At 38.4% G+C, this 17075-nt stretch overlaps 1 protein-coding gene across 4 annotated transcripts in view; it reads right to left on the bottom strand.

Moving 5' to 3' along the window:
* The window catches only part of trps1 (trichorhinophalangeal syndrome I), a 102688-nt gene extending 95653 nt beyond the window's left edge, over positions 1 to 7035 (bottom strand). Inside the window, exons 1-2 of one of the 4 annotated variants that reach the window (XM_057354849.1) lie at positions 6692 to 7035; positions 1520 to 1834 (exon numbers count right to left, since the gene is read on the bottom strand). In XM_057354849.1, the coding sequence (XP_057210832.1) occupies positions 1520 to 1532 (13 nt within the window). In that variant the 5' untranslated portion in view covers positions 1533 to 1834; positions 6692 to 7035. The other 3 variants (XM_057354852.1, XM_057354851.1, XM_057354850.1) reach the window with 3 other exon arrangements.
* Positions 7036 to 17075: the final 10040 nt, after the last annotated feature.

Below are 17075 nucleotides of genomic sequence, written 5' to 3'. Positions count from 1 at the left end.
ATGTAAAAAAGACATCCGACAAATTAAAAAAATAATAATAATTAAGCAGACGAACAAATGCTCTACAGCCCAGTAAGCCCCAGCAGGAGCCCCTGGGCCCCTCAAGTGACCCTTGACCTAGAAGCCTGTGTCTGAGTTCTGAGTTTAAGATCTGTGGGGTTAATCTTGCCATTCAGTCTCACCCTCCCCATCTGATCCTACAAGACCTACCAAAATCCATCAAGCCCCAAAACAATTTGCAATCCCTGTGCGGTGTGTGTTCGCACAAGCAGGTTTTCCCCTAAAAACCAGCCTGGAGAAGACGGCATATGTTTAACATTACGCAAATCTGCTGAAACGGCAGGGCACGCGAGAGAAACCTCCAGTGCGGCAGTGTTCACAGAGGCAGGATCTCTAATCACAGCTTGTTACAGGTCGTTTATTATATATATATCTGCATGTGAGAAAACAGTCGGCTGACACACTCTCACATTACCTCGTTTAAGAACAACTACTGTTCACAACACGGGCCACAAAGAATGTGGCCCTTCTCAGACGTTCCGATTATTGCATTTCTGCGTTCGCTTTAGGAGCTCATGAGTAAAGACCGAAATTCACGCTTTACACAGTCAGCAAGCCATCTATAGTCAAAACCTTAAATGAGAAGCAGTGCTAGAGATATTTATGAATATATTTATACTTAACACTTAATGTCTGAAAACTGCATAATGATTATGAGAATTAAGGATGTAATTAAAAAACAAGCAGCGTAAAACAAACTATAAAACAAACAAGCCAACGAATGCAGACACAAAACCTCCGCAACCTCAAACATACCAAAAAAGTAAAGGAAAACTGACCGTTTACGTGGGCTCACCAACAAACATTAAAAATTTAAATATATATAGGCATGCACAAATAGACGACAATTATCAAACCAAATCCATATTCATACAATTTTAATCAACATCGCAGACAAACCTCCATCAAGTGAGTCTGTCAAATCCAGCATTCTGGAATCGCTGTGGCCGAGAAGAATACCAGACCACAACATCACCTGGTCCACAAATGTATAACTTGAAAAAAAGCCCCACGGAGTAGAAAAATAAGACTGCTTGTGTGGCCTCTCTTCTTACCCCAGAGAAAACCACAAATACTCAACAAAAAAAAGTTGAGGGAAAGAAAGTCAGTAAATTCTACTGTTCCACGTAATAAACGGCGAAGCAGGGGATGACGGCCTTACAGAAGATCAAAGCGGGTTAACAGCTTGAGCTATCTAGCTGTCTAGATTACTGCTCGGAACTACAGGAAGAGCGGGTTAAAAGTTACCATAAATAAAGTTCAAAATGCTAGATGGCCCTAACACAACACCGTCAAAACCTGAAACCATCTGAAAGGAAGCGTTTCACAAAAGCAAAGACCCTCGCCGTTAATCACACGTATTAGTTTGGCAGACGTGCTACGCTGACTTGCATCTGAATGAAAACGCAACGCAATAGTCCCTGCATTTTATTCTGCGCACAATCGCACACATACGTACCTCCGTTAAGCATTGGGTTATAGCATTATCACACTCAGTTCCAACAGGGAGGCAGATAACAGTTGGCAGAGTATCCAAAGGCGCTTCCCTGAGGAGTCCTTTTCCTCTGAGGTATCCTTTATTCCACATCCATTCTGGCCTAGGAATCATTCCATTTTCTCCTGCGGCGTTCACCGAGTTTACTAGCCTTGCGTCGTCTTCATACGTGCCGTTTATGAAGCGTGCCGTCCTGTACTTCCTCTTCTCAGAAGACCTCACAGGTGCAGATGATCCTGGGTGCGAAGGGTGACCACACCACACGGCTCTTCGTGATCACTGCAAAAAAAACAGATGCGCAGTTCAGAGATGAGAACGTTCTCAGTCTAAACTGCTCGGTGCAGTAAAAGTCAGCGCTTACTTTTACGACAGGAAATCAAGCATAAAACCTCAATGACAATCGGGACAACATTTGCTGCAAATATTAGCTAAAAAAGCATCTTTCAAGTAAAACAAACTACATGTGTTTAAAAACAAACGATTTTGCTTCAAAAACAATACAAGAGAAAAGAGTCATTACCGCAGGATCTACCGTAAGACCTGGAATCTTGGGAAAAAATCAAACGCCGTAACAGCAACATGAACACCGCAATACACAAAGAGCCGGGAGAAATCCTGTCATGTACTCAGGCGGTCTAACAACAGGTTTCATGAATGGGAGCTCTGACAGTACAGGCCCTCTGGCCGACCAAATTGGAAACAGGAAAACAAACATTCACAAGTAAAAGCCCCCCTCCCCCACACGAACCATTTCTTCGACCCGTTCTGTTCGACCTGTCTCAGGTTAGCAAGAGTCAACTTCACCAGACCACACAGACAGAGAACGTTCAGCCACCATGAGGTGGAAAGGAAAAAATAGACAAATAAAGAAAAACGAAAACCTGTTTGCGAGGTAAGAGAACACACACCGCGACAGTAAGGGAAAGAGAGAAAGAAAAGAAGGCTAAACTGACTCATCAACGTTCCAGAGGGGCCGGTGAGAGGAGCTCGCAGGAGGAACGGCGGACGGACTAAACTGGGCACGGTCAGAGTGGAAAGGAAGTGGGCAACTGCTGGAGGATTTGACACGAAAACTTTCAGATAGTAGCAAAAGAAGAACAGCGCGAGAAGGATGGAGCTATTAAACTGACAAGAGCCGTGTTCATTTAAAATAAATATGTACTGATTTACTAACTAGGTTTTGACAGAGACAAATTTATCCAACACGTATTAAAAGCTAATCCAACGTCACAATCTGACAAAATCTCAACACATCCAACCAGAAAGTTTTATGGCACACATTCCTACACGAGCACCAGATCTATTTTTGTTCATGAGTAAGAATGAAGATTCAGGGGAACTTTTTTCATTTCTTGCAGTGCAACCTACAGTACCCCTCTACTGGGAATACGGAGAGTTTTCAGTCACCACCAAACTTTACCAGATGTATAACCACTAAAATATTACACGCCACATAATTAGCCTAACAAGTGATGTCAAACTGCTTTGACAGAGTCAGAGTGGTAACCTAAACTGTTGCTTATCTGTGGGAGTTGTTAAATAGACTTCACGGAAGAGTCGTGTGTGCAAGTCAAGGTTTGAGAGTTATAAGAAAATTCTAATTATATTATTACATTTACATTTAGTCATTTAGCAGACGCTTTTATCCAAAGCGACTTACAGATGAGGGAAACAATGGAAGCAATTAGAACAACATAAGGACAACAAAAAGCATAAGTGCAATAAAAGAAAATTGGTCTCATATAGCCTATTATTAATAAATACAACAGAAGCTGAAGATGTAATTCATTACAGGATTAAAGAGCTTGCTATGACACAACAGGTCAAAGGTCTGTGTTTTATTCCCACAGAGACAGACAGGGTGTGAGAAAAAAAATTCTTGCAAAAGAAGAAATGCTTACATTCCAAGCACTTAATTCATACAGCATCCAAGGTGACTACCTCTTACCTTAAAATCATGACAATATTGGGGGGGTTGTAAGTTTTCACAATATACATACTAAACTACACATCCGGAGCGACATAACAAGGTCTTTTAGTCTCTTCGAAAACAACCAAAAACAGAATGAAAAGCACACGAGACAAAAAAGCGACCGCTATGATCTGTGGCTTTTTAATTCCAGAAAAAAATATGGAGGAAAAAATTCTATTCATGTGCAAGCTAAATCGAATATGTAATAAAAGCTTTTATGATTTCAAATGATCAAGGGCCGTCTCTCTATAAACCTTGGCATTTCATCAGGCAGTTACAAAAAAATCTTAAGTTTCTTGTCTCTATATTTCTAACCACCAGTGAAAGTCTCGGCACCAAAAAACAAGAAGGAATTTCTATAAAGTCATTCATGTGTCATTTCAAAACACGAGCAGCGACGAAGGTTCGAAGACTGTTGCTTGCTCACACGGAGGATAAAAAATCCTGAAAGAAATGTTTTCTTTTTAAAAAGTAAGATTCAGATGAATGAAAAGTTTTGACCATGTCACTTTTTAAAAACAATTTAAATTGTTTTCATTACTGAACTCTTAAGATTAGTTTATGAAAGCTTGTGTTAACTTTGGAGTAATACACAAGTAACTTACGCAGCCGTAAACACAAAAAGCAAATAAGCGTTTCAATCAACAAAAGAAAACAAAAAAAAACATATTCATGTAGTAGTCAAACTAATTATATTTCCTTACAAGCAAACACCTGGATTTAGTATGCTAACGTGATTCATTCTCTATCACTGTCACTAAAAAAGTCCTCTGCAATTTATTTTCTCTACATGCTCTTTATTCAACGGCACCAACGCCACATGAATCTGCCGCAGGGACACAAGTGGCGAATCTCAAAGCGGCAAGAAGTTAGCCCAAAAGAAGTTGTGCAAACTCAGAAGCCACGAAGAACAAATGGAAGACCCCCACTGCTGCTTTCTCCCTCCACCGAGGCCCAAATTCATTTGTCAGCCGTAAAGTTCCTGACTATACAGCTCTGATCTATTGCTTCTCTCCAAAGGGCTCACAGATGTGGAGTCATTTACATTTCAAATACACCTCAAGCTTTTCAATCACTTCAAACGCGCCTTATCAGACAACTCATGTGGATCTTATTCTTCTGTTTAGACTGAGAACCGAATCTGGTAAACTGCTGAATGAATAGCTAGAACGGATTCGAATATATGAATGTTTATGACGCACGAGGAATTAAATAATATTCCAGGCAGATGGGGAGAATTTTTTTCTTCTGATGTCTAGATTAAGTTATGTATTACAACTATTTGGTGTACAAAAATAAAGTCGAAAAATGCATGTTTTTAAAAAAAACAAAAACAGCAAAAATCTGCACAAAAACATTATTGTGATTATGACTGCAAACCTGATGGTGACAGAGATTATGTTCTCTGTTGACTGTATCTGAAACTCTGTTTACAGTTGTGAGTTTCTGTTCTGTTTTCTAAATGATGAGCCGCATTTGCTCTCACAGGCTTTGTCATTAAGAAACTTTTACCGATAAAAAACCAAATGCTTTCAGAAGAAGAGGGAACATATCATTTCCAGACTGCCTGAATGTGGCAGGTTTCTGAGTTTACAGGAAACATTGCAACTCATCTACTGGAACCAACATGGGATTTTGTATCACAACAATCAGATGCAGGTTCCGCCTCAGTACAGCACATTTAAGTGAAGTGTGGGTGAATTTTATCTGATAGTTTTAAGATAAATACTTGTTTCCACCCACTTAAACTTACTAATAACATTGTAAGGTGAAAGTGATTGTAAAACCAAATTACCTGGCAACCTTGCCACAGATGCAGAACTGTAAAACTTTGCAATAACCGGTAACAACTTAAAATCCAAACACTTTACAAGACAGAAATATTTACATACACAACTTGCTATATATATAACTAGACAGGCATATAAATAACTTGCGTCTACATTAAAAAACTGATAAATACGTTTACACAAGTCTAGGTTTGCACATTTAAAAAAAGATAAAGATAAAAAATACTGGGTATGAAAGTTGACAGGAAGTAGGGGTTTTAAACTTTAAAGTCTCCAAGTCCATATTTAGAGTTTTTTAAATGCCTTTACATTCTGTGCTTAAGCTTTTTGGAAAGTGATAAGCTCCATCACGCCACTTTGGTCACGCCACAAGAAACTTTGTGAACTACAGCCCCCACAAACACCTAAGTGCGAAAGTTTTCCAAACAGTTGGTAAAACAAATACACAGTTTTTCATGAGTCCTGCATTTACTAAACAACATTCAAACACTCGCGCAAAACGAGAAAGTGATATTCGTATATTCAGAATTAACTCATTACCGCTATTCATAAACTTTTCCTCAGAAACTTACAGCAGGTCTCCATCGCCTCGAAGAAACGTCCAAACGATGAAATCTTTTCGCAAACTGCCATCGAATAAAACCGCAAAATAGCGATAAAAGGTCTACAGACTATCATGTAAACAACCTGCGACTCTTTGTATGTGGAAAATGAAGTGTAACGTTCAGCACGTTGCCATGCCTACGCGTTTTCTTATCGCACATCAGTTACGGAAAGTTTTCGAAGTTTGTGTGGAAAGCGCCGTACAGCTTTAAGCGTCATTTACGCAAAAACAGTAGCCTACACACGAATGAAACTTTATGTAACTTTAGTAATGAACCGTATATCTGCTTCTGTCCCTACTGCCACGACTGGGTTTCCCATAAACAATGCAAACAAACACGCTGCGACGTTAAAATCCACATTAATACAGATTTCACAGCTTCGATGACACAGACAGAAAACCGTATTTCTACATTCTGGATATTAGCTTGCGCAAAACGCATTGCAAAACACAACGAAATGACTTTCGCGAAAATGGGAAGGAAAAGTAATCCAAAAACCTCGTGTTTTTTCTCTCCGTCTCTCTGAACGTGACCCCACTACTGGGAGCTAACAAGTCGCCAATTTCAATATCCAATTCTGCCTCAAAACCCAAATGCCACGCCGAAATCCGAGGAGCCAGCTCTTATTTTCATTGCAAAGTAGCGCTCAACTGATTCATCAACATTACATAACATTCACCCCCTAAAAGCCATCAGCATTCAGGAACTACAGCTAAAAATCACATCTCTCGCCGTGATCGCAATGCTCATTGATTCGCTTTCGCCTTACCTGTTGATTAAATAGCAATAGTCTTTGCAGTCTGAAAGATGGTGGAGCTTTGGCGTGAGCCATGAACCGTCTTTGTGTTGTTTGTTTGTTGATCTCGGGGAATGATTTCTTTTTACAGGGATGTAAGATTGCGAACTGCTCCTGTACACGTGAAATCTTGGGTGACTGTGTTTAATAGTAAAAACGCTGTCTGGGGTTGAAAAAAGGAGGTTGGATTTTGCAGTGGTCTCAGTTCTTTATCAGAAATGTTATCGCTTGTCAGGACCTCAGACTCCAACCATTACGTCAGTTTCAAGACACCAACACTATTAATATCAAGAAGCCCTTGCGGAGGAAAGCGCCACCCTAGAGCGCGCTCTCTTAAAGGGACAGTGACTGCTTAAAAAAGCTCCAGCGCCACCGTGCAACTTCACCGTAGAATTCTGATCTGAAGGAACACACTGCGATAAGTCGTCCACAGTATAGGTGAGAATATTGCTCCTTTTTTACAATTTAATAAACCTCCACAGAAGGATCTCAAAACCGTCTCAGTACTAAGGAATGTAGAAGAACTGAAACCAAATAAGTGAAATGAAACATTTTATTGACAGGTAGTAATTTCAGCCTGCAGTGATTAGCAGAACACAACATATCTTTTTGATAACTTTGATGGAAGTTTGACAAGAAATACTTTCATGTCCTGTGGTGTGGCATGCTATACTCCCATCTAAAAAAATTTGAAACGTTACTTTAAAAATAAAATATTTTATTGCACTCCATAAGCATTTAAAATAAACTAGTGAAGGCAAAAAAATGTTCATAAAAATAAATAAACCAAAAAGAATTATGTTTTTATATCCCAATTTAATGTTATGTCCTATCCATGTATTAGCACGTATGGTTGTGTGATCATAATACAATCTATAACTATAACTAACAAAACATAACTATAGGCTATAAAAACTAGCATGTATTGATGTGTATATACCCATAACATTGAATATGTAATATTTTTAATTTTTAAAATGGGTCTAGGTGCTTTACTTGTACTGACAGCATCTAACTCAGCATTTTAAATTTCTCTTTTTCTCGTCCATGACAAACCATAAATCCAACGGTCCATAATTACAAGTCCTGTCCGCAATAACAAGATGATTCAGGCTGAACCAACCACTTGTTGTCAAACACATACATTCCAAACAAAACACTAAACAAACCAGCAGCATTCTGTCCGAAAGATTATCAATCATCATTGTTTTTACTGTATATTATTTGGTATTTTATTTATTTATCATTTTAAAAATATACATAGTACACAACATCCATTGTTAAGGTTTAGTAACATCAATTTGTGACCACTAAAACATATGCCTGATTTGTGGATTTAAGACATCAAATACTCATGAATTCTGGAAAAGTTTATGAGTAGTGGGATTAGAAAAAAAAATACATAAATATGAAATTAAATGGCCTGCCTTACAGAGTGATTATTTATGTTTTGTTTGTTATTTTTTTACTTTCTCAACAAGTGTATTTTTATTTCATTCAAATGAATGAAATGTAAATTTAGAGGTGAGTAAATTATGTATTTTTATTTTAAGTATTATGTATGTATTTTTTTCTTTGAACTATTTTATGTAATTTTATTTACTATTAAAATATAATACAAATATTTTCTACTCAAGACTCGCTAATCAAATGTTAAAAAGCAAAGTCAGTCAACAGAATTTTTTTTGCTGTCAACATTTCAATGTTGTTTCCTGGATATTAACACAAACTTTTTCATTTCTTCCATGCTCACAGCAGTAACTGTGGGTCTGCCATGTGAAGACAGATCCAGGGACATTCCACTTCCTGATTCACAATCTATATATTTAAAAAAAAAAAGCTTACATATTACATATGCTCACCAAATCATTAATTATTTTGCATGTTTCCATGAGTCAGAGAATACTGACACGCCGCTAAACTTCATTCAGATTCAATGTAAACATGCATATTTTGGGGACTTTATATGTGGTCCCTGTAACCTCTTACCAGCATGAAGGACTGATAGAAGCTGCTTAGAGATGAAACCTGAGAAGTGAAGTCAACGTTGTTTATTTCTTGTACAGATATCATGCCACAAGGTGGACGTCACTGAAATATTTTTAGTGCTGGTGGTTGCATTCTGCTAAACTTATTACATACTGCAGAAGTTGGCTCCAACTGTCCCCTATCTCAGCATGATACTGTTGCAGTATAGCCTTTCCTCTATCCATGCTAACAGCCAGACTCATCATGTGTGTATTTAGAACATCTCGCGCAAGAGATCGCCCTCCGTTGAGCCACCGACCGCCTCCTGCAGTATGGGTTTTACAATGAAACATACAGCTATACTCTCTGTATCCATATTCACAGCTTTTAAGAATGACGACATCAGCTGTGTCCAACAGTAGGCACATCTGAAGACGATTTAGGCACTGTACTGACTTGTGTATTTCACTTAAAACACTAATCCGAGTAAAGTGCAGAAATAGCCAAACTTCAGTCCTCGGATCTGGTTAGTGACTGTTTTTGCATGGTACTAAACATTATGTACTAAGTGCCTGCATATTTAGCGTTGCCTCTTTTTAGTATTTTATAATAATTATAGTATTCGTGTGCTTATAGCATTTTTAAAGAAAGATAGATTAAGTAATTAAGTAAGCTTTGGTTTTGTGCCATGTAAAGTATTAAGTATGTTCAGGTTTTTATAATGAAATTTAACAATCAATGCTTTTTAAATTTCTCATCAATTTCTTGTTAAACTTGTTTGATAACATCTAAAAAATGTTGTTTTTGTTGTCATATATTGCAGGTCAAAAATACCAGATTAAAAAAATTTTAAACACTTTTAATTATTAGTGCAACTAAATGTCTTGACAATACTGAGATGAGATCAGGTTTTCATTGTTGTTTTTATTCTTTTAGACCACTAACAAAAATCAAATTAGAAATATTTATATTTATTTATTTGCATGGGCTTGTGCATCACAATCCCTAAATCCATCTCCTGTGGGTGATAGAAATGTGGCACAAATGTGATTCAAAAACGGGCAGTTTTCAATTTTAACGTTCAGTTCAACCATGGAGCGTAAATGGAATTTGCAGAGTGTAACTTCTGAATAAAAGGGAAATTTGAAAGGGAAGAACAGCTCAAGGTGATTCTTTCACATTACTGTTTCACTCAAAGGAGCAAAATAAGCAATTCATGGAAGGCCAGAATAAAAACAATTTTATACTTGAGTACAACATTTCTGCATGAATAATTACTTTATTTTCGGCACTCACACAAAAACAAAAATAAAAGATGAGCAATAAACACTTTTGCGGTGTCAAGAGCTGCTGCTTGCGTGTCACTAGAGCTTTTTTTTTATTGGTGAAGCCGGTCTGATTGAAATGAGCTTAGCAGAGAGTAAACCATGTGGAGATTTAAGCTATTCATATAGATGAAAAACGAAACCTCCGAAGACCCTCCACCATCACAAGACTAGACAGAGATAAACAACAACAAGAAGAAAAAAATAGACAGGAGTGTTTTCTACATATCAGCATTCATTGTGTGTGAACACCAATTAAATCACAAGCTAATAATGAGGAAAGTTCAGAGGTTAGAGCATTTTTACAAATAAAACTCAGCAAGATAAGTAATAATATAAAGTGTGTGACAAACTGTATTTTTCAAAATAATTATGACATTTTTAAGCAAATGGGGAAACTTCTGCACATATAAATATATTTTCAGGTAAACATGTTATAATTTTAATGGGATTTCTATGCAGAAAAATCTAAATGGAATATAGTCACATTTAAGTTAGTGGTGTGACTTGCATTTAAGAAACCAGCTCTCCTCACAATGTAAGATAGTAAAGCCTTTTTAAAATTAAGTCATAATTATAGTTTTAGTGCCAGTGGAGTGACAGCTTCCCAGGCAAGCCTTTGCATAAAATGACTAAACATTATTATTATTATTATTACCTAAATGAGTAATTAATTATTCTAGGTTCTCCATATTGATCAACCATTTCAAACAAAACTGTATTAAAGCTAGATCTAGCATTAGCAAAAATTAGTACCCAAGCTAATCCTCCCCTTTAGTAAGTCAGAAATAGAGACAGCCTGTAATATTCCTTTAAGAGGAGTTCTCCCTTAAGTGGCCTTTCTCCCCACTGCTTTTGCTTCATGATCCTAAAGTGCCATCCATATTACTGGCAGGTCTACGTGGCTTCACTCTGGTGGTTCTTCTTTCAAATATGTCCTAATGTAAACCTACGTGACTTCAACCATTTTCAGTGTGCACTGGAGTACTCTCTCTCCCTATTTCTTCATTTCTGTCTCTTTCAACCCACAAAACTTCACCAGAGATGGTACCTTCCTTACACACACGCGCACACACACACACGCACGCAAGCACGTACACACACTGTGTCTTGCATAGAGAATAACAGAGGATACTAATGGATTCCGCAGCACTTTAAGTGATGAAAAGTGGCAGTGCATTGAAGGTTCATTCCAGCTGGAAAGAAGATGAGCAAGACTTCAAAAGAAAGCACTAAGATAAATATTCCAAGAGCTTTAGATCTATAACTGATTGGGTACTATGGAACACATCAGGTTATCACCAATCTCTGCACATGAAGGTTTTAAACACCATTTCTCTTTGATTAGCTAGCAGCTCTATGGATTCTATAATGTTATTGAGCCATCTATGTACGTCTGCCCTGCAATGGATGCTGGCAGGGCTCCTTATCCGATACAATCTGTGACAGCCTTCTTCTCTATATCTTATCTTATCTATATACACAGTGCATGGTACACTTACAGTATACGATTTCATCTTGATCATTTAAAATGTGGTTTTGATACAAAAATGCATTGGAAGATATAGGAAAAAAGGGCAGTGTGAATTACAGTAAGCTTTATTTATATTTCACATCAAATAGTAAACATTAAAAGGTTATATTTATTCTTCATTCACGTTTTTTCCACTTTCCACATCTCAGATGCGATATATAAATATAAAAAATAAATGTATATAATTGTTTTATTTTTTTATGTAATAATATAATTTCCCCTCTCATAAATTGCTTTGCTTTAAAAACCTAAGGTGGCACATGTATTTCTCAATCAATGCATGACATTTCTTTACTAAAGCTGGTTGTAGCACATTCCCCAGATATTACACAATAAAAAACCCAGTTCCTGTCTTTAGTATTGTGGGTCATTATTTCTGTGCCCTGTTCGTCTATATACCGTGCCGGTTTTGCAAACACCCCATCATCCCCATTGAGCAATAACGTCCTCATTTGCAGACTGTAGAAAGTAGACCCGCTGCTTTAGTGCTACCTCTGATTGTTCTGCCTGTAAGAAAAATGACTAAAAAGTGTGAAAAAAATGTGTTTACAGTAAACTTTTTTCTGCACACCAATGGAGCAAGCGACTGGTTAAGCTGCAGGTGACTCATCATATTCCAGCGTGCTAATGGTACAGACATCCAGCCAGATGCATTTATCACACACGCTGCACCCTCCCTTTAATCATGTAAGACGACAATAAATTACACGTTCATACAACGGCAACAGATTAAATAAAATGCATTAGCCAAGGAATTTGTTCGAGTGAATTAATCTTGCCCTCTTTTTAACTGTTGCTGATTTGATGTAATTCTGGCAATGATTTACATTAAGTATACAGCACACTGAATGCAAGGAAATTAAAACTAAGATGACAGAGAGAGAGACTGCAAAAAAGAAGGTGAGGCACCATACAGGGCGATTCAGTCAAGGACAGCCCTGGTCGATTCATTTTTGGCAAGCTACCAATAATAATAAACCAGTATGTGCACAGTGCTGCATTCATTGAACTGGTGAATCTGAATAACATGAAATAACATCACATCCAATAAGGCTTATCAGATACCTGTTCTGGGTTATGAATGTATTGTATTTTCTGGTGATAAAATGATGAGGCGGAAGGAAAGACACCAAGAGGCGGAATACTGTAATGACATCTGATTGTGATGAGACATGAAAATGCAACTGAGAGTCTGAGTCATTTCCTTCTGGTCATTGTGGTGGTCGTCATACTTAAACATGGATTTCTTTCAATAATTGCTTCCTGTTTATGTATCTGTCTCATACCGTCGAGCAGTAAGGGCTAGTCCACACAGGAAGTTGTCTCATTTAATCAAAGGTTTGAGTCACAAATAATGTTTTGTCGTTTTGAGGACCCAGTTAAGAAATGTACTATTATTATTATTGTTAATAATACGAATAATAAGTATTATTATCATTAATAATAACTACTATTAACATTATTATTATAATTATGAATATAATATGAATATAGTTAATATTAATATAATTAGTCATATTGTTATTGTTATTATATTACTAATAACGCTATTATTATTACTTTTATTGTTATGTATTTTTATTATATTATTATTTAAAAGCTGTAAATTCTACTACTCAACTTAATTTTAGAATTATATGTACTGGGTAGTGAACATACAAAAAGTAGATAATAATTGTTAAAACAATAGTTTGATCTTTTAATTGTTTATCAATACACGTGTTGATGATTTATGGTATTTGCGTACGTGTGACATTCAAAACGTTAAAAATAACATAAAACTACCCAGAGAAAGATTTATTACAGAAGAAAGTGAGACAACTAGCTCCTGCCTCCCCCAAATACTGTTGGGTGAGACAGACATAAGAAAGAGAAGATCGTGATCGTGTTCAATCTTAACATCTCCACAACAGGACAGAATTTAGCCTGACGCCCTCTGCTTAGCAAAGCATCATAGCATCACGTTCTGTCCGTGCTGAATCGTTTCCACCGCAGATCATCACAGCACATTACGTCCCGTTAGAATCCCGATCGTCTACGGAGCCAAACGTCTGCGCTAATGTAAAAAAATATGCTTTTAGCTGCCGGCTGTACAGGATGGAGCCGAGAAGGGAACTGGAGGGGTGTCTTAAGTAGCTGCCAGGCCAGCGATGCGGGACCCTTTCCAACAGTAACCGAGTTACAGAGGTGATCTGGGACAACTGATACGCCCTCTGATAATTCTCAGCATTATGGGCCATTTCCCACTCCAATTGCTCTCTGTGAGTGAGAAGAGAGGAGACTTATGTCAAACAAAGATGGAAGAAAGCGAAGAGCCATTTGGGTTACATAGACATACATTTGAAAGTTTTTAGTTTAAAAATGAATTGCTTATAGAAGAACTAACATAAAGAAATATGTTTTTCTTCGATGTCTAAAATTATTTAAAAATAAGTCTTTAACCACCATTCTGGTAAAATAAACTGTCATGAAAAGATGTTTAATCATTATCAAAACCCAAAAATTGTCATAGATGTCCAGACATGCATTTGCATACTTTTTTCTGCATATCTGATTCAAACTTCATTATGTTCAAGTCAAAGATACAGATGTTTTCTATTCGTTTTTATGTTTACAAAAGGTTTAAAATTCATTGTAATCAAATTTCCAGAGATGCATTTCAGTTGCAAAATTTCGCAGTTATATTTTCATTCCGGAAATATATTTTATGCTACACACAATATAAGGGCCAAAAACCAAAGCTGTCCACCATGTGCTATATCTTCCCTCTGATTTCTCTGTATTGCTTTCTTTCTAAACCTTTGTGTTATTACATAAAGTCACTGGGGAATGTGCTGACAACAACCAATATGTATATTTGTCCGAAAATGACTTTTCTGCTACTGAACACATAGATTCGATTTCATCACTAGTAAAAATAAAAACTGCAAACATAGATCAGGCAAAACAAACCGTAACTGTCTGGGAAAAAAGTGCATGGCCCAAACAGCAATAGCACTTACTCTGTCCGCAGCTTTCTATCACCTGTGAACATTTTCCTTTCTTTCTGGAGAGATTATCACCCCTCTGATCAGAGGACAAAAGCTACTGCACATATTCTTCATTGGAGCAATTTGGCTGGGTATTTAGCAGGACAACATTTAGCAAGACAGCTCACTCTCTGTCTTGTTTTTCGCGCATCATCACCTGGATTATTTCTCCTTCCCATTTAATTTGATTGAAAGTATCGGTTGTCTATGGACTGTCGTGATTTACTCCCAACTGCTAACCCCAATCTACTTTTTGCGTAACCTGTTATTGGCTGAACCCCACCAGCCAGGTGATTGATTTGTCCGATAGCCTACCCGGTCAGCGCTCTCAGTTTTAACTCTCCTCTCAATGGCCAGAGATTTCCCCGGGGCCAGTTTCTGACTCTCTGGCTTGCCCCTTGAATATCCCTCATTGCTGTAATTGAAACAGGTTTTCTTGGCCTGCCTCCATTAAATTATGTCTGAGTGAATTTTCTTTGTTCTTTGATCCTTGCAATTAGCTCCAGGACTTCATGTCCTGTCAAGAGGTGGAGAGAATGATTTGATATCTCACTCTGCCTTCGTGCAAGCCTCTGTCGGTCTGGGCCATTTTTTATCTCAACTTGTGCTTGCATCATTCTCTCTGCGGTTTGAAAGGCAATGAGAAAGAATCTAAACATGGCCCCATTTTCCAGGCAGGGCGATTGAAAGAAACATCATCTTTATTCTGACGGGATGGTATCCAGTATCAATCACAAGCCACGTTCAAGAAACTGCTATCATCAGTGTTATATACTGTAATGAACCACACGAGCGGCCCATCGCATTGATGAGAGAGATCCGTTTTCTGGACATTGTGTACCACAATACAGGAACCATGGTTTGAGCATGGAACATGTGCCATGGATCTGCTGGCAGACATCAAAAAGACAATGTAATCTATCGCAGAAAAAGAACTCGCGGAAACGTCTCCTGCACAGCTGTAGAGGGTGGGCGTGCAGCCAAGCGAAATATGCGGACCTGCCAAAGTGAATTACGCCCATGAAACAGGGGATTGTCTCCGCTGGTCCCGTTTGTTACTTGGTCAGAGCATAATTGATTTGAGGGGGAGAACCTGATTGTTTCGAAAAACACTCACTTCCGAAATGAATCACAAATTTACCATTTCATGGGGTAACGTGTCCCACGTTGAGGAGTCCATGTAATATTTGTGATAAGGAAGGATTCACATACTGATTCGAATGTTTTTTTTTATGTAAGTGAACTTACTTGAGGTTGGTTGCCAGAGCTCCAAAACTTTTAGCACATCCAAAAGCACATCTTTTCTTGATGTATGGGCGTTTCCTGGGGCGATGTGTACAGGCGGCTGCCAGACAGGCCATTCGCTCTGAGGAAGCGGCGCATCTGACAAACCCCACTGACTTATCTCCACTATGGCTCTTCCCCTCCCTTCAAAACACTGCAGATGGATTTTCTGTTTTAAGAGCTGTGGTCACAGCAAGGCAATGCAGGCACGCAGAGCCCGGCCGCCAGTCACGTCTCAGAGCGGGGACGGCCCTGCTCGCAAACACTCTCCGTTTTTCGAGACCCTGCTGGAAAACTGTACATGGCTAATTAAATAGAACAGAGGGAGGAGATGGCAAAACCTCATCAAACGCGGGCCGTTCAAAGTCGGGGAACAAGTATTAAAATGTAAAAGACCAGAGCGAGGTGGGTATGTCCGCACATGAAATGAGAACAGAAAATAACAACGGCAATGAAAAAAACGGGCGATATTTGTTTTCCATAAACGCGAAGCCTTCTTCGCACGCCCGCCGGTCACAGCCGTAGCTATTCCCAGCTAATGTCTTTTACAGCGTGCTTCTCGCTGGCCCGTTTGAACCTGCATTGTTATGGGCTGGCAGGCCGCAGGCTTCATGAGAAAGCAGGGGAGCCCTGGGCCGACTGATGTCTCTGTGGTCAGCCTGTCTGACCGTGACGTTCTCTTTTTTTAGATTTATGACTGGGCTGACTCAAACTTGGCGCGCGATGATAACCCACAACTTTCCAGCCCGAGGCGACAGAGCTGACCACTACAACGTCGGTCAGTCACAACAGACCCAATGGTAGTCATTCAGCGTCCTACTGGTGTACTCAACACAGTCAGTGTTGTAATAATTACAGTCCGACTGTTGCTCAGGGCTGGAGGATGATAAAGTTATAAAGGTCCCCAAATGATTTTTTTTATTCACTTATAGTTGTCGTCAAAGTTCTTTCAGCGGCACGCTGTAAACTCACTCATCTTGGAAAGATGAGCTTTGTTTGCTTTGCGTACAAGAACACGGAGCGTAGAAACTGAAGCCACAGCACAAATAACTCATTATAATCTTCAGAACACTATGATTCAAATTCTGGAATGCATAACCTTGATGTGACTCTCAAATCACCAAAATACATCACTGTTCTTCACAGAAATCAAAGTTAACTCTCCACACACAAAGGAAGTTGTCCACAATACCCAAAAGACCACTGCAAACTTGTTT

This window comes from Triplophysa rosa, linkage group LG16, assembly GCF_024868665.1.
Source record: "Triplophysa rosa linkage group LG16, Trosa_1v2, whole genome shotgun sequence".
NCBI lineage: Eukaryota > Metazoa > Chordata > Actinopteri > Cypriniformes > Nemacheilidae > Triplophysa > Triplophysa rosa.
This window is presented reverse-complemented; position numbering and strand designations above follow the sequence as displayed.